Source organism: Manis pentadactyla, chromosome 5 (assembly GCF_030020395.1).
Source record: "Manis pentadactyla isolate mManPen7 chromosome 5, mManPen7.hap1, whole genome shotgun sequence".
NCBI classification, from domain to species: domain Eukaryota; kingdom Metazoa; phylum Chordata; class Mammalia; order Pholidota; family Manidae; genus Manis; species Manis pentadactyla.
In genome coordinates, this window is record NC_080023.1 from 8,025,714 (window position 1) to 8,048,010 (window position 22,297).

The 22,297-nt window shown below is 44.4% G+C and overlaps 1 protein-coding gene across 1 annotated transcript in view; it reads left to right on the plus strand.

Moving 5' to 3' along the window:
• LOC130683926 (uncharacterized) overlaps positions 1-21,876 on the plus strand; it is a 35,192-nt gene extending 13,316 nt beyond the window's left edge. The window contains exons 3-4 of the mRNA XM_057503224.1: positions 17,590-17,687; positions 20,981-21,876. Coding sequence (XP_057359207.1) covers positions 17,590-17,687; positions 20,981-21,353 — 471 coding nt within the window. The 3' untranslated portion in view covers positions 21,354-21,876. The remainder of the gene's footprint in view (positions 1-17,589; positions 17,688-20,980) is intronic.
• Positions 21,877-22,297: the final 421 nt, after the last annotated feature.

Here is a 22,297-nt window from a genome sequence, read left to right on the forward strand (position 1 = left end):
AGCCTGTACTTAACTGTCTCATATACTATGCTGTTTCTTTGTTTAATTTCTCAAGAAGAATAGAAGATGATGATTGAGGCCAGCACTAGCAAGCAGCTCTGTTTGTGTGTGACAGATGCTAAGGTGGCTGCCATGATCGCCACCTCCTGCTATTCATGACTTTGCACAATTCCCTCTGCTGGAGTGAGACTGTGTCCTCTAACTTGCTTCAAACCACTAGAATGTGGCAAAGATGATGGAATAATGTGACTTCATGCACACACTGTCTTACTAGGAGACTCTCCCTTCTGGCTATGAAGAGGCCACACATGTTGTGAGCTGCCCTGGGGAGGAAGCCACATGGCAAGGATATAAAGGTAGCTTCTAACCGATAGCAAGAAGCTGAGGTCCTCCCTCTTATAGCCTGGGATGCCGTCAAGAATCAGGTGGGCCTGGAAGAGGCGTCCCCACTCAGAGCTTGAAGTGTGGCCACAGCCTCAGCCAACCCCTGGGCTGCAGCTTTCAGATGAGACTCTGAAGCAGAGAACCCCAAAAAGCCAGGCCGAGGCTCCTGAGCCACAGAAACTGTGATTCCATAAATGTATGTTGTTTTCAGCTACTAAGTTTTTTGTAAATTCTTACTCAGCAATACATAACTAATACACTGAACAATTAGGTGGTAGAAACTAAATTCCGCTGGAAGCCAATGACATCATGAAGCCCAGAAAACATACTCACCGTCTCTTTTTGGTGGGTTATACTGACTTACGGAACCTTTGACAATTCCCACGTACCACTGCAGGATTTTAAAAAGCCACCTTTGTATCCAACCTCAGAGAATGGAGAATTTTTTAAATAGTGTTTGTCCAGAGTGACCTTCTGATTATCCATCTCGTTCAATGGACTCAGCTCTCCTCTTCTCCCACCTGTCGGCTCCCTTGGCCCTGCACCCAGGTCTCAGTGTTTGCCGGCTGCCCTCCTGGCCTCCCGACTTTGATTCTCACTGGAGCACAGTTCCCAGTTTTGACTCCTCCTGTACTCTCACTGGGAGGCATTTCCGTCTTGGTTCTGCTCTTTCTCTGTCTTCCAGGTCCGGTTCTCCCAGACCTCCTGCCCAAGGAGAAGCATCTCATGTTCTAGGCCCCGTAGTGAAAAGCCCCCAGCCGAAAGTGTGACCTTCGACACAGTAATAGATACTGGTGATGTCGGTGGGGTCAGCTCAAGCCATTTCATTATTTCCAGCGGCATTCTTTTCCTCCTGGAGCCCGAGGCTTATCATCATCATATTAAAATTCTGTGCACATCTTCACATATAAAAAGGAACTCTAAGTACCAGTCATTGGCTGAGAGTTGCTTCCATACATGTGCTGATGGCCCTTTGGTGAATGACCCCAGGCCATGGTTTGTAGATCATGAGGAACTGCTCGATGACATGGGGCTGGCTTAAATCCTGCTTGTCTTTTCGTTGGACTGGATGCGGGCCTCAGGGAGAGGCTGATGACTTGGCTTTTGTGTCTGTACCAGCCATGCTATTTTTATATACAGCTGAGCTTGCCAGAGCTAGAAAAGGCACCTGATTCCTTTAGTCCCAATGTACTCAAATACTACGTATATACGCACAGAGGGTCCAGGAGCCCAGGTCCTTCTCACCCAGGCTTTTTCTTGAAAAGCAAAGGGATCTTTGAGTTTAGGGACATGCACCCTCCTTTTAGATTTGACCTTTCAGGTTCAGGTAATTCCCTTGATGTATTAGTGCTGAGGCAAAATACATGCTGTGAGCAGCCCGAGTCATGCCCCTGGATGGCCCTAGAATTATAGAAAAGTCAGAAATGGGACTGGGCTAACCACCAATTCAACCCCTTACATTTACCAACAGAAAAACAGAAGTTTAGAAAGATCAAGTGACTGGATCAAATTTACTACTGTTAATTAGTGGCAACATCCAGACTTGATTTCAGACAAGGTAGCATGGTGTTCTTTGAAAGGCCGTAAAGGAAAGGCCAGAGGAGGAAGTCAATAATTTCCAATTACTTGGAGAAGAGGAGAGTTAGAGTGCAGGGGGCTGGAGCAGAGAAGGCAGGCACCAGATCCAGCGACGGTCCCTCTCCGTCTCCTTGTCTAGACTTTGAGGAGTCCAGATGACAGGCAGGGACGGAAGTAGTATTGGCCAAGTCAAGGGAGACCAGAGTCCGAGAAGAGAAGTCGTCGGGCATGATGTCCCTCCCTCCCTCAGGGACAGAGCCATCCTCTTAGACCAAGTTTTGATATTATAGTACTATTTGTTTCCTTGTCCTGCTTCTGAGCATTTAGTAAAGGGCCTATTGATTTTCATTATTTTTCATTCCAGCCCAGCCTCAGCTGTACAGCAGGGAGCTAATGAAAAGGTCTTTTCTGTCTGGGCCAGACTGTTTGAAGAAGATTATTACCCTCTGAGGCCAATGGGTTGGTGATAGTGGGAACCAGAGAGGGATTCAAAGCAAAGGAGAATCTGAAAAATGAGGTCAGGGCCTCAAAAGCAGGTGCTTATTCCTCTAAGGTATTCTCTTTCAAGCATCAATGTTGAAGGAACTGGATTTTATTTTTTTGCTTGCAATCCATTTACAGCCCAGATTAAAGGCCTCCTGAATCACCAAGAGAGATTTACCATCTACTTCCACAATTCCCCCTTCTACATCTCCAGAGCTTTTAAGTGGATGTAGACACCTATACTTGTAACCTGCCTTGTTTCAGTTAGTGGCAAGTGGGTCTGTGCATCCTACTAGATTATAATCTTTCCTGAGGCAGAGAAAGTGCCTCTTTGGTTTCATATCACCACCTTCTAGCACCCACCCAGAATGACTAAGATAATGACATGAAGGTAGCTGTTGATTGAGAAATAAGCATTCTGTTGAGGAGGAACAGCAGCTTATTGCAGTTAACCAGTGGTCTCTAAAATCAGGTCACCTGGATTTGAAATGGGTCCGCACTGAGTGTCCACCTTGTAACTTCCACCAGGATACTTGGCTTTTCTGTGCCCCAGTTTCCTAACCTCTAAAGGGTGATGTTCATAGTATCTGCTCATTGAGTTATTGTGTTAGGATGTTGTTTCATGAAGAGTGCTTGGCACATTTCATTGTGAAGCCCTCCCGAAGGCAGATCCTGTGTTCTAGGATGTATGATATGAATGAAGGTGTCCCACGGGAGTGTGCAGGGTGGATCCCCAGGCTCCAGCCAGGCTGTGGAAACGCTCCCTGGGCTGCACCCAACACCATCTCCAGCACATCCTCCCCGACCTCTCAGCTGTTCTCTCCCTAACATGCAGGTATGTGTCCCAAGGCCCTGGGGTCTCTGCCTGTTTCCTTGCCACTTGCCTCCCAAGGCTGTGATGCAGAAACTCACCTCAGTACAGGTATCCTTCCCTTCACCCTCTTAGTCGTTTTTCGTTGAACCCAGAGAGGGTCAGGATATGGACTGACCGGAGTCTGTTTGATGACCACACTGAGGATTCCAGATTTTATGTTCCAATATATTGTGGGGGATGTGGGGTCTTGGCCTCTGGGGCCTCAGTGTGTGTGATTCTGGATAGAGGATCCCCTGTCCTGTTCTGAGGGGCTGTTGATTAGGAGGGGAGTTTTCTTTGGGGAAGTTGGAATAATTACTGAAGCCCAACCTCCATTGTGCTGAACACCTATGAATGTCGTGTTCTATGCAGGTCTGCAGTTCAAAGTGGGGTCAAAGTGGGGCCTGGGACCAGAAGCTTCAGCGTCACCTGAGAACTTGTTAGAGGTATACATTCTCAGATCCTAACCAAAACCTTCTGAATCAGAAATTATCAGGGTGGGACAAGCAATCTGCTTTCTCACAAGCCCTCCAAGAGATACTGGGTATGTATAAAATCAAGAACTGCTACTGCGGGCCTTCAAACCACCCTTTTCTGGGACCATACCTCAGATGCCCAGGAAAACCCCTGCTTGGTGTCTGTCTCATGCCTTCATCAGGCACGAGGCTTCACAGTGGTGTTTCTGAAACTTCCATGATGACAAGAATCATATGGCAGAACTTGTTAAAGGTCATTCTCAGGTTCTTCTCCTGACCCTCTGAACCAGAATCTCCAGGGGCAGGGTCTGGGAAAAGCCCTTTGAACATTATGCTAAGCATTGAGAAGATACACTTTTAACCAGGGTTACAGGTGAATCTTACCCTTGAGGTTCAGGAAATTCATCTGGAAGGTGAGGGAGGTGGCTCTGTGCTCGGGTGGTCTATTTCTCTCTAACATGGTGGAGATGAGCATGGGGGCTGGGGTGCAGCTGTCAGAGGGACTGATTATCATCAAATTGTTCATTCTTTTTGGCCCCATGAAGTGGACAGAACACAGCTCTGTAAGTCTACACAGGAGTTGCATAAAACGTGTCTCCTGACATCCTTATTTGCCCTTGTAATTGCTCCCAGCCAATTCCAGCCTCTCAGTGCCCCGTCTTTCCTTCCCTGGAGGCCACAGCCTCTCGTAAGATGCAAAAGCGAGAATGTCCTCTGAGCAGCCAGGCTCTGCTCCTTGCCACCCTTGGGTGTTCACCTGTGTGTCCTCTTGTTCTTACTGCTACGCTTTCTACCTAAGTCCCATTCATTCTTCAGACCTCCATGCAACCCATCCACTGCACCCCTGGATAATTAGTCCTGTGTTGAAAAATTCTTACTCACAATTTTTTCTTTCCACTGCCCTAACGATAAAGTGCAAAATGCTAAATGTGGCCTGCTCCTGCCTACTGAACTCAAGTTGAAACTTCCTTACAAGCAAGACCCACACATGCTAACTTAAGTGAGGGTGGGAGATAATCAAAGGGTTTTCAGGACTCAGAGCAACAGCATGAGGCAGGAGGGCCACACAGAGATGGGCAATCGTCAGGCAGAGCTGGTCATCAAGGCCTGCAGCTAAGATCCCAGCACAGGCATAGGCCAGCCTGCCTCAGGCCACCACTGCAGTGACAATGACCTCTGCCCCACATGATTGCAACTCTCTCTCAAGATCCAAATCCCGTCATTGATTGTTAATGTGCTGAGCGCCATCCCTGTGCCGGCCTCCTGTTGACCCGAGTCAGGGTGGGAAGAACTGTGGTTGCCTTTTTCTGGCCTAGTGAGGGGCCGGTTCTTCTCACCAGGACCCTAGCCCGTAGGGGTTTCCCAAATGGGAGACTGGGGTGAGCAGGAAGAGCAGCTGGTTGTCAGAGATGTTCAAACTGGTAAGTGTCTACTATACCAGTGCTCCAGCTATTAGCAATGAAAATATTTGGAGAAAAACACAAGTTACACAAAACTTAAGGCTTTCTTGAAATTAATGGTAGCAAATGGCCTTCCTTCCCCTCTTTTCCTCTCCCTTCTATTCCAGTTTCTCTCCCTCACTCCCCCACCTCTCTCCTTTTACTGGCAACAATGATCTACTGCCCAGTATTGGAAAAGTTCTACATCCTTGGAAGAACAGGTAATAGTAATATCCTGAATTATTATTAGAAGTTGAATCCATGGACATTTTTGAATTAAAACTGCCAAAAGTTTCATTATCTTGTTTTGGGGCCCACTGGGGTCCTTCATTCTGCAGCATACTAATATTCATTCTAAACAGGTCCTTAGATTTTAAAGGTGCTTCTAACGTTTTACCTAGAAATTACCCTATGCATATTCCTCTGTAAGAAAATAATCCAAAATAGTGAGAGAGAAGGTTTATGCAGAAAGATGCTCATTTCAGCTTTATAACAGCCTTCAGATTGGAAATGATCTAAATGGATGACCATCTATATGGTATGCCTACTTCATGGTATATTATGCTTCCAAAGCATTTAAAACTTGTCTGTTAAAAGGTGAGGTGAAAAAAGCAGTGCATAAAATATAACCACAATTACTTGGCTTTGATGAAAAGAGCAAAAACCTGCCAAGTAAGAAAGCCGTGGCGTTAGACACACATTCCTTACAGGAATCGTCCTCAGATGATAGGATTTTGCGTGATAATTTAAAACATGTCTTTGTCACTTTGCATTTTAATTCCACAAAATCTCACTCAGAACCTGCACATATATTTCTTTACACCAAAATAAAGTGAACTTTTCTTAGCAAAAACAATGCCCTTCCTCGGACACAGACCCCATCTGCCTGCACATTGCCCTGATGTCCTTTCTGATGGCCGTCCTCTTGCTGAGGCCACCAACAACATGGGTCCCTGTAACCAAATTCAGTAAGCATCTTTTGCCCTCATTTTACCAAACCCTCCAAGCAATAGCTAATGTGGTTAATCTGTCTTTCTTGACCCTTTCCTATTTTCTGAACACCACTTTCTCCTGGGAACATAGTTCCTTCTCTCGCTACTTATGACTCTTGCCTCTTAGTTTCCCCTGAATGTTCTTCCTCCTCTAAATGCTAATGAAGTGAAACTCTAAATGTCAGAATTCCCTCCCATTTATGTCTTCTTTTGTCACCAGAGTGCACCTAGCCACCCCCTCTCTGCTCTGCTGGGTGTGTATTTACGGGCCCAGCTCTCCTGCTCTCATGATTGCTTGTCTAACTGCTCGCCTGACATCTCCATTCACACCTCTCTTGGATATTTCAGACTTATGTCCAAAATGAAACACTTGATCTTTCACGCCACGTCAGACAGATGAAATGAAGATCCATGTGTCAATCGATAGCATCAGCATTGGTCAAATGTGATTATCTTATTTTTTTTCTAATTAAAAAAATGACTGAAAATAGAAGTTCTAATACTTTCTTCCTGAAGCTCCATGGCTCATCTTAGTTACCGTCTGAAGCATATACAACCCCCTTAAAAACAAGTGTGTGCATTTTCCAGGAACATAGATGATTTCCTTTTCTGGGCTAGTGGGATTCTGATTCTTTTAAAATCAGAAATGCAGCAGAAATTCCAGGTGTCAAATAGACTTAGATAACAGAAGTGTTTTTCTACTGTCATTTTATTTCATATTTGATGCAATATTAAGTAACATTTAGATAGGATCCACACTGTTCCTGCCCTCTGTTTATGAGGCTTTTTCGATAAGGTCCTGGGATATCTGACTGCTGTCCACCAGCTCCCACATCATTGTTTATGGTCAGAAAACATAGAAAGTTTGACTTCAGTCAGTGACTACATAAAAGTATTTTGGGGATGAAAAAATAATTGATTCTAATAAGGTACACATAAAACTACTTCACTGGAGTGACTTCAGTGGGAATATCTATGTTCTATAGTGGCAAAATTAACAACATGGCAGCATGATATTTGTACAGATATTTGGTGCAGGGACTTTGTGACATACTTATGCAAGTTCTAGAAGTATACATCATGTCCTAAGGGAGAGATGTCATGATCTTGATATATTTATTAATTTCATATTTCTTTTTCTTCCAAAAAAAGGGAATATTTAATTACATGTTGGTGGTGTTCAGCTCTGGGGTTATAAAGGACAATTTGAGCCATGATCTTTTATACTCTTGTTAGTCAAAATGCGATGCAGGCCCCAGTAGCAGCCCCATCGCCTGGGAGCTTATTAGAAATACAGATTCTCAGGCTCCACCCCAGACCAAGGGAATCAGAATGGACATTTTGAACCAGATCCCTGGGCAATTCATTTGCATAGCAAACTTTGAGGAGCATTATTCCAGAACTGTAAATACTTGGATTTCTTAAAAATCTAGCTGTCTGTGGCCATCTTTGATTAAAAATCTGTTTGTAATACTCTGGGCTTTTACTTAGTAAGAAATCAGTTAGTGAAAAATTGTAAGCTTACAAATCTCTTATTGCACTCAGAAATAAGAAAACAACTCATTTAAAGTAGGGCAAAAGTCTGAGTATACATTTCACTGAAGAAAACATATGAAAGCAAGTAAGCGCATGACAAGATGCTCCACATCATTCATCCTATGGAGGGTGCAAATTATAGCCACCATGAGATGTCATCACACCCCATTACATTGCAATTGCAGTAATAATAGCAATAATAATAATAATAACAATAATTATTCTTGATGATACTAAGTGCTGGTAAGGGTATAGACTAACTGGTATTCTTATACATACAGCAGGATGGAATCCAAGATGGTACAACCACTTTGGCAGTTTCTTACAAAGTTAAACACGACACTCATAATGGGACTCACAAAACACACTTCTTCATATTTACCCAATGAAGTAAAAACTTACGTCACACAAAAACATGTATGTACATGTTTATAGTGGATTTACTGATAATGACCAAAACCTGGAAACCTGGAAACACCAGTGCCCTTGAACTGATGAATGAATGAACAAATGCCAGTGTAGCCAGACAGTAGAATGCTGATGCAAAAGAACAAATTACCCATACATGCAACAACATGGACAGATTTAAAATACATTAGACATTACGCAAATAGGTGAGGACCGTTTTCCATTTATATGACATCGGATAAGAGCAAAGCTATGGGGATGAAGAACGTAGTGGCCGTCAGGGTTACAGGATAAGTGGAGTGTTGCAGTGCAGAGCAGTTGAGTGCTGCTGGAGTTGCTCTCTATCCTGATTGTGGGCATTTGTCAATCTCATAAAACTGAACATAAAAGTATACTTTACTGTATCTATGTTATAAATAAATTTACAAAAATCACGTATTGTTTGCAATGCGTGCCTTTCACTCCTCAGCCACCAGGAAGAGACAGGCTTGACCAACGTCATTTCACAAACCAAACATTTTGAATGGTATCACGTGAGGAGAACTGCCGCAGCGAGTGTGTGGCCCTCCATCCCTCCCACCTTTCAGCCACATCCGTGTGCAGGTGCCCAGAGTCACTTTGCTTTTCTTCCTGCCCGTGTCTGAGCTGAGTTCTTTCCTGTCTAGAAAGCAGGACCTGTACCAAAGGGAGAGGGAAATGGGAGCACAGTGATTTGCATACTCTGATTAAACTGCTCTATCATGAGCTTGCTTTCTTCGGTTCTGTTGGAATGGCAACAAAGGTGTGCCTCTCATTCAGTTTGGAGGGCTGTCCCTGGGAACTGGAATGAATAAAACAGGCGGGGAAGGCCTGCGTGCTTTACACCCTAACGCAGCTGTCTGCTGTGCTTCTTAGGGGCAGAGCAGCTGGCCTCACAGTCCTTAGTGGACTGGCCTGTATCTCAGGTAAGTGGGGCCTTTCTGGTCGGGTGTCTTCCCGGCAGGGGTGCAGGGAAAGATGAGAGCCCCGCCTGTGGGTGAACGGTTGCTTCCATTCCATGGAATTCATTTTCATATTTGAAATGCTGCATAATCTAGCAGATAGAGCGCTGAGTTGGAAATCCCCAATATAGGACTTTGTAAGGACTTGGCTGCTGACACTTAGGTGAGTGCCTTACAGCTAGTGCCTGAAATAACTCACTCATTATCATGATCGTTAATTTGTGATAGAAATGCAGACAATTTGCACATGGTTCAGGTTTACAAAGTGCTCTCACACAGTTTAACACTTTTAATCTGCAAGTTCACACGAGGGAAGAATGGCTGAGTGAGGCTCAGTGGTTTGTTTTATGGGACTAGGAGAGAGCTCTCAGGACCACATGCATCCTGCAAAGATCCTTCAGGGAATGAAGCAGATTTGATCCTGGATTTAATTCATTCCTGACTCACAGAATTGGGATCTGGCCTTTTCTATTTCCTTTTTTTTTTAGATAAAAAAATATATTTTATGGATGAGTTAAGTGAAGGCCCGAGAGGGGAGGCGAGTGGGTAAAGGTCTTTGGGCATATAAATTACATCCTTAAAAAATCAGTCTGACTCCTATGAAATACACTCAATGGGCCCTGCCTGTGTCATTGTTCTGTGCTCCCCACATGTATACAATAGGCTGAGTTATTTTGTATCCATACTAACAGTCAAGGGATGAGATGTAGAGACAATTTATGAGGTGCTTTGAACTTTTTAGGGTCAATAAAGTGATTACAAATGGCAGCTGATGACACATAGAAAGAAAATAGAAATACAAGAAGACATAATTACATCTGGGGTGATGGGTTAAAATCTAATTTAGGCCTATTGAAGTTAAAATAATTTATTATTCTTAAAATCTAAATTAGAGATGTGAGTTTCGTGACCTTGACTAGAAATAGTTCGTTTCCATTCTGTCCCCAGAGTGGCAGCCGCTGACTCCCTGCCCTGCCCTCGGCGGGGAGACCCACACGCCCTGAGCAGCCAGGGCTCACTCTCCTGGCACAGCCCGTTCTCGAACCAGAAGGAACCAAGACTCCTTGGAGATTGTCTGGGAGAGGAAAATCCCCCCCACCCCAAACCCTCTTGGTTCCTTTGGCTGCTCTAATAACTAAATTGGCATGAGACAGATTAACAGGAGAAAAATGTAATGTAAATGTACCTCAACTCATAGAAATATGAGACTTAAAGAAATGACCAAAACAGGCAGCTTTCATAGCTCTTAGACAAAGAGACAATAAATCTGTGAAACTGACAAGACAAAGAAACTTAGGCTTGGAAACCAATTAGTGAAGAAACTAAGCAGAGTTGTTTTACAGGGCCTTTCCAGCCTGAGCTCTCTGTCTCCAGCGGAAGGACATCTCTCTACCCCCTGGTGCAAGGAGGGGACCTTCACCAGGGGAGATTTATTTCCTGTTCTCAGGGGTCGGAGAGGAGGGTCAGAGTGTCCTTTTTGCACTGGTTGTTTCCGAGGTAACTTTAATTCAAAATAATCAATATGTCCGTCACATCTTGGGGTAGCCTGCCCTGAGCCCCATCAAGATCAAGTGATCCCATGTATTGGGATGGAGAAAAATTTGAATGGATTTTAAGCTAAAGTGACTTCCAGAAGCCAAGGAAACTTAAAAATATCTAGTGTCACCCTGGAAGGGCAAAGGGCATAGTTCTTAACAAATCCTACTTGCCACTTTATGATGATTTGAGCATCAAAAGAGAATATTAACTATAGCTAATTGGAATGCGTTGAATCTCTAAGAAAGCCATGCCATTCAAAGATGAAATAAGTTCGTTAAAAGGTATGTGATAATAATTATAATACTAAAGAAGGGTGAAGGCAATTTTTAAATAAACTAAATTTGGCAGGGAACTATTGACATACATGATGTCCTGGTTTTTCATGTACCTGTTTATAAGTATTAGGATGTATTTTTTTACCCACCTTGGGGCATAGTAGGGAGAGGTGGGCAAAAGGTTCTGAGAAGAGACAGGAATTACACCAAGAGCAGAAGGGCCTGTGAGCTCAAGGGACAGCAGACAAGAGTCAGGTGGAAAATGTGTCAGTAGGTTGCCATCTAAGGGATGGGTCAAAGTTCAGGAGGAAGGGCAGCTAGCTCAAGTCAGCCTCTGATCTCTTAGAAAATAAAGCCTCCAGATGATTCAACTCATTTTACTGAGATGCAAAAACTGTAAAACTAGTTAAATTGTAAATTCAGGCTGCATATCCTATGTCAGTTTGCCAGGGCCATTGAACTAAAGCACCCCAGACTTAAACAGCCATGTATTGTCTCATAGTCTGGAGGCCAGCAGTCTGAGATCAAGATGTCTGCAGGGCTTCCTTCTGAGACTGTGAAGGAGAATCTGCTCCAGGCCTCTCTGTGTGGCTTACAGATGGCTGGCTGTCTTCTACCTGTGTCTTCTCATTGTCTCCCTTCTGGACGTGTCTGTTTCCCAGTCTCCTCTTCTTAGAAGGACACCAGCCATATTGGATTAGGGCACACCTTAATGACCTCACTTGAATTACCGCTTTAAAGAGGCTTATTTTTGAATGCAGTCACATTCAGAGGCCCTGGGGGTGAAGACTTCAACATATAATTTGGGGAAGGGCATAACACATTCTGTGACACACATGTAATGAAGGGAGAGACAGCAGGGACACCAAATCACAGGAAAAGGCATGGCTGTGGACGTTCTCACTGACACAATGAGTTAATCTTGATTCTAAGAGGAACCCAGTAAGAAATGCTGGTGTTTGAGTCACTTTGCACATCCTAAGGACATCCCTTGTTCTGATCAATAGTCAATTCATTGATAATTCAACAATCTCGGTTGCCTACTATAAACTTTTTGTTTGGTAAATCTCTGCAACCTGAAAAGATGCATTAAAGTACATTGAAGTATGTAAAGAATGAAGAAATTAGCTCTATCTATAGGGTCACTAATTTTATTATAGGTTGATATAAATATAGCAATACACTTTTTAATTATTATGGTACTTTGTGAATTGCATGGCTGTTTTTAAGGTATTTGAAGCACTTAAGGGAATGGGTCACATTAGGCTTATTTTATTGAGAAAGAGGATTTAACTAAGGTTTATAATTTTCAAAAATGTATAATTTGAAAGGAGTAGTGAAGTTTACATTTTGATTTATTAGTTGTAAGTTTAAATGTTTAGAGAAACTTCACTTCACATACTTATAAGTGTAATTACATTGAACACTGAAGAAAGAGCAAGTAGTAAATTTGATTTTCTACATGCACAAAACCCCCTTCAGAAGTAAGCCTCCTACCAGGACTCCCAGGCGGTTTGCAGTTAGGCATGGGCGTTATGGCAGTGGTCCTTGGCACAGCGGTGATGGGTGGCAGGAACTCAGGACTCTCACCTTCCCTCCTGACTTTCCCAGCTCCAAGTCTCCTGGCTGTTCATCCCAGGGTAGAGGAAGGAGGCTGAATTTCACGCAAATATTTATTTCACTTACTTTACTCTTTTGCAAGGTAAAGCTCACTGATGAGAAACGGACATTGTGTTTCATTAGGAACTACTGTGGCTAGTCTGGTCTTGAGCTCTCAGGCCACCTTTCTGCCTTGCTAAATAAAACTGTCTTCTAGTTTTAAAAAAAGCAAAATGCTATGGCTATTTCTGCACTTCTTAAAGAGGTGGGGATTATGGGAAATCATCTGCCACCAAAATAGTGTGCGTCCGGACTGCCCCTGTTGTCATTCGCTGACCTTCACGGGCCCCACCTGTGCTCCAGGGTTCCCTGCCCTTCCCTTTGCTCATGGTGATAACCCCCTTCTAGTCTTCTGCCCACCCTACTTTACTCAGAGGTAACAAAAGCTTGGGTCTACTCCCCAAGAGAGACCTTTCTAATATTCCTGGGGCATTTCCCTGGCCCAGGGCCTGCTGCTGCTGAGCAAATTGAATCAACGAACTTAATTCATTAAAAGGATCCATGACTCAAGATATTAGGAGAATAAACCATAACTATTTGCACTTGCAAATAGGATGGTAGAGTAGGCCAATGCTCAATCTGAAGGAATGAGCTGCATACTAGACATGAATTCACATCTGCTTTATTAAATAACTCCATGTGTGCATGATTATGCTATGTACCAGGTCCTTGATTTTGACCATGGCATCACTCTTCCTGGGAAACTTAAAGAAACTGAGCCGATAGCTCCCATTTTCTGGGTACCTCCTTATGCCACTGGTTCTTTGCACTTGTCAATACACGAAATACTCCCTCTGCCCCCGTGGTCCATGTATTATTTTTTCCCAAAGATGACAAGCAGAGACTTAAAAATGTTTAGGCATTTCTGGAGTACTATCTGGATAGAGTTGAAATTTGAATTTTGGTTTTACAGGTTATACATCTAGTTCACTTTTTGCTATTGTTCACTGCCTGCTTTACCCCTTGAGTCTCAGTTTACCCTTTGTGAAGTGGTTATAATAATGCCTCCACATGACATCCTTGTGAGGCCCTGATACTGATACAAGGGGAAGGTGATCTCCTTGCCCTGGGGAGACCCAGGGTGGCTGGGCATTTTCAACTTTCCAGGCCACTCTTTCCCCAGAACCTCAATTTTGAATATATGTATATTTATAGATACATTTGCATTTACATTTGTACATCTATGCATACTAGAGGCAGGGTCTGCCCTCTCAGTCCACAGGGAGCACAGCGTGGCTGGCTGGTGGCTGGCAGCTGGGTATCCATTCCCCTTTCAATTTTCCAGGCTGTCAGAGTCCAGGTTTGCTGTTGTTCTGAGTAAGGTTTCCAGATTAACAGGCACAAATATAGAATAGCCGGTTATATTGAAATTTCAGGCAATTCTTTTTTAGTAACATTATGTCCCATGCAGTATTTTCAGGAAACATTTGGGTCATACATATACAAAAAGTTATTTGTTGTTTATCTGAAATTCAGATGTAACTGGGTATCCTATATTTTATTTAGCAACCTTCATCCTAAGCCCTGGGTCTATAATAGGCAGCTTTTTACCAGAGTCAGGCCTTTCCCAGGCAGGACATTAAGTCAGAAATTAAAAGGCCAGCAGACAGTTGGGGGCAGGCACTGAGGGTCAGCCTCAAAGGTAAAGAAAAGGAGAAGACAGGCACAGAGGACACGATCAAACATTCCCAAGGCTCGTGGAGGACTCGGCCCACTTGCAAAGGACAGTGTCTTTTCCCATCTGGTGCTGACCTGATTTTCTTCTTTTATTTAAAGAAACAAACACTTCTGCTCATCTGGTCCTCTCAAATTTAGGAAACTTCTCCTGATACCAACTCAACTAATTCCTTGTATCTATCGCATGTATTCATAGCACACTACAATGTGCAAAAACCAAAAAAAAAAAGTATCTTCATATTTCTACTTTTTATTTAGTTTTCCTACTCCACTGGGTCACGGAGGAGAATCTAAATTTAGTCCAATCTAGAAAACTGAGTCCTATCCAATAATTGAGGTGATCTTTTGTGGACAATGCATGTCCTTACAGTTAAGTGCTCACTCTTTCAGCTTACTTTCCCCATACTCCTGTTTTTTCCTCCAAGATGGTGTCAGGGTACCTGGGGAAGCAGGGCTCACAGATCCAGGTCAGGGTCATCCGAGTCTGCACTGGTCTCAGTCAGTCACCAGCCTGGTGTTCCCCGAGTTAAAGATTGCCTAGGGGTCAGCATGTGAGCCTTCAGGTCTGGAGTCCAAGATCCGGGCTTTTCTCCCAGAGACAAGAGTCCCCGCCCACTGCAGCCTCTTCCAGGTCATGCTGCTCAGCACCTGCTGCCCGGCAGGTGCTGTCGGTGATGGGCCAGTGCCTCCCCGTGTCAGTGGAGAGCGTCTGGGCCCTGTAACTCTCTCCCAGCCCCTAGGGAGACGGTTGGGCTATTTTGGACCTGCTCCCCAGCCTCTCCCTCCACCAGTGGTTCAGCCTCACCTGTGTGCAGGCTGGACGTGACCACGCAGAGCCTTTCTCCTGGGGTTGGGCAGCTTTCTGAAGCTTTGCCTGGAGAATCTTGTCTGTTTCCTCCTTGCCAGTCTGGTGGGAAATGAGGATCATGTCATCTTAACGTCAGTCTATTGCTGTGATTTCTACTATTTTATGTTTCCTTTTACCAAGGCCCCACTATAGAGTCTGCTTAGAACTCAAAATCAATGGAGGATTTTTGTTCAAGGCAGGTCTCTGGGGTGATAAACCTCATGGTTCAGCCTTGGAGGTAGAAACCTGCAAAGAGGAAAGTACTCAGGGCCAAGTGACAAGTCAGTATGCCTTTTACACCCCTCCCCACAGTTCTCTGCCGGGTGAAAAGACCTCTGTCCTAGCACCTGCTGGGGCTGCTCTATGCCCCAGCACTCCTTGCTTGCTTTCCTTAAATGCCTCCTGTATGGTGCCATTGCTTTAGTTATTCTTTCTCTCAGGGATGTTCTTCCCTTTCTTTCCTCTTGTGCTTTCTTACCCTTTGGGTCTCTACTCCAGTTGCCTTCTCCCAGAAGACGTCCCTGACCACCATCTGTAACTATCTTAGATTTCTCTCTTTAAGTCTTGTCCATTTCCCCATCTCTAATGGAAGCTCCATCCCAGCAGGCTCTTTCTATGTGGTTCATTTCTGCATCTTCAGTGTTTGCCACATAGAAGGTAGGTACTCATAAATATCTGTTGAAAAAATAAAAAGTTATCACATTTATCTACACCCATGTCCATAGATGACAGGTCAACTACAGTCATTTTATTGTAGCTACTGTGAATGGGATTCCTACCATGTACTGGCACCATACTCAGTCATTTCCCTATATCATTTTTAGCTTTTGAAGCATCCTGTTACATTCCACAAATAATGGAAGCCAGGGCTAAGATGAGTTAATTTTGCCTGAGGTCACTCAGATTAGATGTTAATGAGTGGTAGAGCTGAGAATGGACCCAGATATGTCAAACCTTAAAGTTTTCTATTGTATTAGACTGCCTTTCAAATAACAAAAATAGTGCTTTAGTTTTACAAGGTGCTTTGATGTACTTTCGGAAATATAAGGTGATTTGAAAATAACCCTGGATTTGGTGTCAGAATACATAGATCTAAACCTGGGTTCTCCACCTTGGCTTTATCAACATTTTCAGCCAGACAATCTCTGCTGTTCTGTGCACTGCAGGGCGCTTAGCAGCTGCAGACTGAAAGGTTCCGCATGGTCATATCACAGGTGAGGCTGAACCACTGGTGGAGGGAGAAGGCTGGACAGTGGGCCCCAAATAGGATAACTGGCTCCCCAGGGCCTGGGAGAGAGTTACAGGGCCCAGACAGTCCCCACTGACAGGGGGAGGCACTGGCCCATCACTGACAGCAACAACAGTGCATCAGGTGCTGAGAGGCGTGACCTGGAAGAGGCTACAGTGGGAGGGGACTCTTGTCTCTGGGGAGAAAAGCCCGGATCTTGAACTCCAGTCTTGACCGCTAGGCAGTCTTTAACTCAGTTAAATGTTTACCTGACCTCTGCCCACCAGGTGCCAATATTTTTCCCATTGTGAAAGCTCCAAATCTCCAAATATTGCCAAATGTTCGCTCGATTGAGGACCAATGATTTATACCAATACTTACCATTTGTCTTATCTTGATCAGCTCATTTTATTTCTCTGTGCTCAGGGATCTTCACTGTAGAGTATGAATTACAGTGTTAGCCACCCACGTCAGAAACCTCATCAGGAGCTCAAGTGAAATGAAAGGAAATCACTTTTATTGAGGGCCTATTATAGGTAAGGCATTGTGCTCAAGTACATATTTTCTTGTTCAGTCTGCCCCATAATGCTATGAAGTACTAGTCTAAGCTCCATTTTATAGATGCAGAAAGTGAGGCTCAGGGAAGTGAGGTAATATGCTCAAGAGCACAGATGCAGCAGGTGTGAGAGAGTAGGGTCAAATCTAGGTTAATTTCAAAGCAAGTAATTTGAAAGAAGTGGGAAGGCCTTTGGCCAGTTCTAACCTATAGTACAGGTGGAAAATTTGCCAGATCGCTCATTATTTATTTGGTCCATGTTATCATCTTGCAATGTGAGAAGCAACAACAAAATGTGCTTATCTTTGGCTCCTCTGGGCAGGAAGGGAAAAGAAGCTGGAAATAGTAGTGTGTGTCCTGAGGGGTAAAAACTCAGGAGACATTCCTTAATTTCCTTTGTGTCTATGAAAATGAGCATTCTATCTTCACAGAAAGAAAATCTCTGTAGATCAGCAAAGAAATAACAATGTAGCTACTTTTTTTTTTTTTTTTAACAAAAAGATAGCATTATTCACATGCCGGAGGAAGGCCAAGCCCTCCTCTAGAATCTATCAAATCAGTGAACTTTCATGGAGCATCAACACCTTTCAGCTTTTGGGTTTTAACTGTTTTTTATAGTTCTGAGGAGTTTCACTGTTGTCATCAATTTTAAAATGAATATAATTGTTGCTTTCTGTAGGGATGGAACAGGAAAAGCGGTATTGTTTCCACCAGGGAGAGAGATGCTGGGAGGGAAGGAAAGAGCAGACAGCATGAGAACCATCTAAGAAGTTACAGGTGAGGAAACTGTCAAACATCTTTTTATGCACAGGAGGAAGAGGTGTGTTTAAAAGTGCGTTGGGTCTGCTGAATGCTTGGGAATAATTGTCCCTTCACCCTCCTGGTGCTGCTGACTCAGCTGCAGCCACCACCTGAGCCTCCTGCTCCTGCCCTAGGCCCTCTAGGTGGCATGTAACGTATCACCTGTCCTTAGGCAGCATGTCTGGGCCCACCACTCCCTCGGGAAGGAGCTGAAATAGAACCAAGTTCTCCTCCGAGGCACTCCATGTAGTTATGGGACTGTCCCTCTGCGCTTCTTGAACTTTGCAGGGGAGTCTCCATTCCCTCACCTGGAAGCTGGCTGTCTTTCTGTGCACCCTGCAAGGCAGCTTGGAGCAGCACCAGCATTAGAAAATCTTCTCATTTTACACTGGAAAGCACAGAGTCAGGCTTGCAGTTAGACAGGACGAAAGTTCACATTGCTCGTTGTCTCCTAACTGGAAGCCCCATTCTGAGCCCCAAAGAGAAGGTGGTGAGCTACCATCCCTAGATCGGTTTCTGGAGGGGAAACAGAGGCTCTGGGAGGGAGAGGCGGCTGCACCAGGCCTTCTGTGACCCCTCGGAGGCAGGGAACTCGTATCTGCATGGGCACGTGCCAGGACGGCGTGGGGAGCCATGCCAGAGATTTGGGACATTTTTCAGGGATTTTATTATTATTATTATTACTGTTATTATTATTTTTATTATTATTATATGTCTTGCCTCTTGGTCAAATGTCTGGGTCTTTCCATTCACTGTGATTGCCGAAGCCAGATCCAGCAATTGCGTGCCCTAGAGTACAAACTAAAATGACACCCAGGGGGAAGGCTGAGTTCCTGCTCCGCCACTATTTAGTTCTGTTATTTTAGGCAAACCATTTCCCTTTCTGGGCCTGTATTCGTATTTTTTATTTTTTATGAAGACATTGAAACTGATCAATACTCTCCAAACTACTTTTCTCTTTTTTTTCATCTGTGAGACCTATTTTTCAGGAGAGATGTTACCCAGAATTCCAATATTTGGAACAACTGCAAGCAAACAGCTCCCGCCAGCAGGGTTGGCTGAGCAAAAGGCAGAGACAGGAGCCAGCTGGGCTTCCGGCCCTAAGAGGGGCTCCACCCCCACCCCCAGGGGCAGGCCCGGGTTCCTTCACAGGTTCCTGGCGCATCACCCAAAGGGGTGTGGAAATCCCCACGTATTTTGTCCGCAACAGTCTCTACCCTTCTGCACGTCTGCTCTGAAAATGCAATGAGGTCATGTCAGGGAATGCTCTGAATAAAACTGGGAGCATACTCTTCCGTTACTGCGATGATGATCTTTGGACGGAACTGAAGGGCTCTTGTTTCTGACTTACAAAAGCATGTGGGCTGCTGGCTTTGCACGGTATTGGCAAGAACAAAACCCCAGGTACAGCTTCGGGAAGGCGGCTTTGTTCTTCTCTGTGAAAACAAGAGCGTCTGAAAAGGTGTTGAGCAACTCAGGAAAAAACGAGGCAGAAAGATTGGAATGGCTTTTCTTAAGGAAGCATTTCCTCTCATCCGAAAACAAACCGCAGAAGCCCGGTATAATAGGAACCCCCAAGGCTGCGGTTTGAAACCACGCTGCCACCCCCAAATTCTTCTCGCTGCCGGGTCAGGCTTGCTGGGACTTGTCTGCCCGCTCCTGCCCTGGAAGGCTGACGGAGAGGCCGTCCTAGGAGAGCTCATCCCACAGGGCTCCTTGTGGTTATGGCTGTGGATATGGCCACTCACTCACCAGGCAGAGGGCAGGCTGCACGCAATAGAAAACACCTAGCTAGTGCTTTTCTCAGGTTCTCCAATTACGGAATGTGCCTGGCGGGTTTGTAGAACCTAAGGGTGAGCAAGATTTCAAAGGTTCTTCCTGAAAAATCCAATCTGGCAGCACCTCCAGGCCCACCATTGGAAAATCCGGTAAGCCAGCAGCCGCGGTTCCTCTGAGAAGCCTTCCTGACCAACTGGTCTGGCTTGGAGGCCCCTTCTGTGTGCTTCCACGGTGCTCCTGCCACTAGTGTCAACCTCACCCACCACAAGGGAGGTTCTGGGAGGGCAGAGCTGCTGTGCACAGCACTGGCCCCAGAGGGCTTAGCAGAACACCTGGCACCTAGTAGGTGTTGAGTAAATACCAGCTGGAAGAACTTAACAGTACTTATCACACCACCCTAAGGTATCCAGTGACTCACCTGCCTTCCTGCTCTGTCCTCCTAAAGGCTGTGGGCTCCTGCAGGCTGGACCCTCAGCCCTTCACCTGACATGGGAGCTGCCTCTTCTTGCAGTGAAAGAAAGTGAGCCTGATCTGAATTCAAATCCAGAATCCTGCCATGTCCCAAAGGGAGCAGCCTGCTTTGATTTATTCACCACTAAACATGAAAATGAAGAAACAGTTTCCACACCCAGAGCTATTAAAAAACTTTGCAAAGAATGCTGGTGACCTGCTCAGGACAATCCATGGTGAAGGATGGGCACCCAATAATTGCTTGCTGTTAACAGAAACTTCAATTTGTTCAAACTTCTAAAGCTTATTGAATAGCTGGAAATTCAGTCTCTTTCTCTTGATATACTTTTCCAGTTTCAGCAATTTTTAACATTTTGCCACATTTGTTTTATTGTCTCCTCTCTCTCTCTGTGAATAGATATATATGTATATTTATACATATAAACATATATAGACATAATGTATCTGCATACACATACATATGTGCATAAATTACAAATTTTAAGTGATTGTTCCAAGCCATTTGAAAGTAGACTTTGTATATTTTGCCCTTTGTTTTTTTCCCAATATTGCACACTTGTCATTTGTCCCCATGATGTCCTTTAAGCCCTTGCCCTTCTGGTACAGGATCTGGGCTATTAAGTGGCCATATCTGTTTAGCCTCTTTTAATCTGCAAGGTTCCTATGGACTTCTCACTCTCATACATGGACATTTTTAAGGAATCCCGGCCAGTTGTAGGCTATTCTTCGCTGTGGATTGTTCGATATGTCCTTATGATTAGTTTCAGCAACCTAATCCTGGTAGCAATTCTCAAAAGTGGTGGTGTTTCCCCCTCAATGCATCACTTCCAGAGGTAGGTGATAACCCTATGCTCCTCTATTGCTAACACCACTGCGTAGGTACTGTTTTTCCTCTTTCTGTTAATAAGGAACCTGTGGGGAGACCCGTTGAGACCACGCACACATCCTGGAACTCATCAGATTTCCCTCTAGATCTGGCTTCCTCCTTACTGATCATTCTGCCCCACTGTCCTTATTAGGACGGATGAGGAGCGCGGTGATTTCACCACCCCACCACTCTGTCCACCTTCATCCGAGGCTTACTACTACGAGCAAGGACTCTCTCTGAGTAGGCAAGGCAATGGATCTAAGGAAAGTTTTCCTGTGTTCAGAAGGAAAGAGGAGCCTGCTGTGCTGGTGAGCAATCAAGCTGGAAAGGGGGCTTGGCGTGCTAACTCTGGAGAAGCTCCGAGAAAGACTGTGAACAAACAGAGGGGTCAAGCCGTGACGACATGGGACATTCAGAATGAGAAATGGGAAGAAGATGCAACTGCAGGAGACTGGCTGTTACAGGACCGTGTAGGCAAGGCTTGCACGCAGAGAGGGACCGTGTCCCTCTCAGCAACATTCTAAATGGTTGACCGAGGAAAGTCTACCTTTGAGTCTGTTTGTTCGTCCGTAAAACTGTGACCATTATACTGATCTCATTACATCATCCCGTGCTTCAGCCAGATACTGGATGTAAAGTGGCAAACACACTGTTTAACATCATGTAAGTGCTCATTAAATGTTCCCCTTCCCCTCTCCCTTCCTTCCCTTTGTGTTGTTCAGATATTGTCATGGAAACTTACCACTCTGCTTTCATTTAGGTCCCTCTAAGAATTTTGCAATTACTTTAAAAGCCTGATTTCTTTTTCTGTCTGAAATGAGAAACTCTAAAGGTAATGATATGCTATATTTTCTGCTAAAAGTAAATGAAATGCAGGGTCAGAGCTGATTCTGAACTCAACTAGGGAGTCTCAGAGATGCATACATTTCAAAATTATTTTCATTATTTTTGGTAAATTAAATATACTGACTCATTATTTTACATAATGAAGATGATATTGCCTTTTTATTATTATCACTAAAATACAATAATAATAATTGCTACTTTTAAAAATTATATGTGTTGTATTGGCTAGGTCCTTTCCCAGATGCTTTGCAGCCATTTCTTCTGATCCTCCCAACTGCCTCGCTGCGTCAATATTCTCTCCATTTTACTCATGCAGACACTGAAGCTCAGAGTATCTGTGAGACCGGTCAAAGGTCTTATTGCCGGAAGATGGCAAGCCAGGCAGTCAGTATACTATGCCTCCAGAATGGGTGCACTCTGCACTCCAGGCTGGTTCTGGACAAGGATTTCAAGGTGCTGAGAATTCCATGTTCCCCATGTGCTTCTTCTGAACTTGGCTCAGCAGAGAATCAAATGTAATCAATTATATAATTGAGGCTGAGATGGTTATTGCTCACCAGCTATTCCGTATCTTCTTCCACTTTCTCCCACTCCCCCTTGCAGTTAGGTTGAGGCCAGGAGA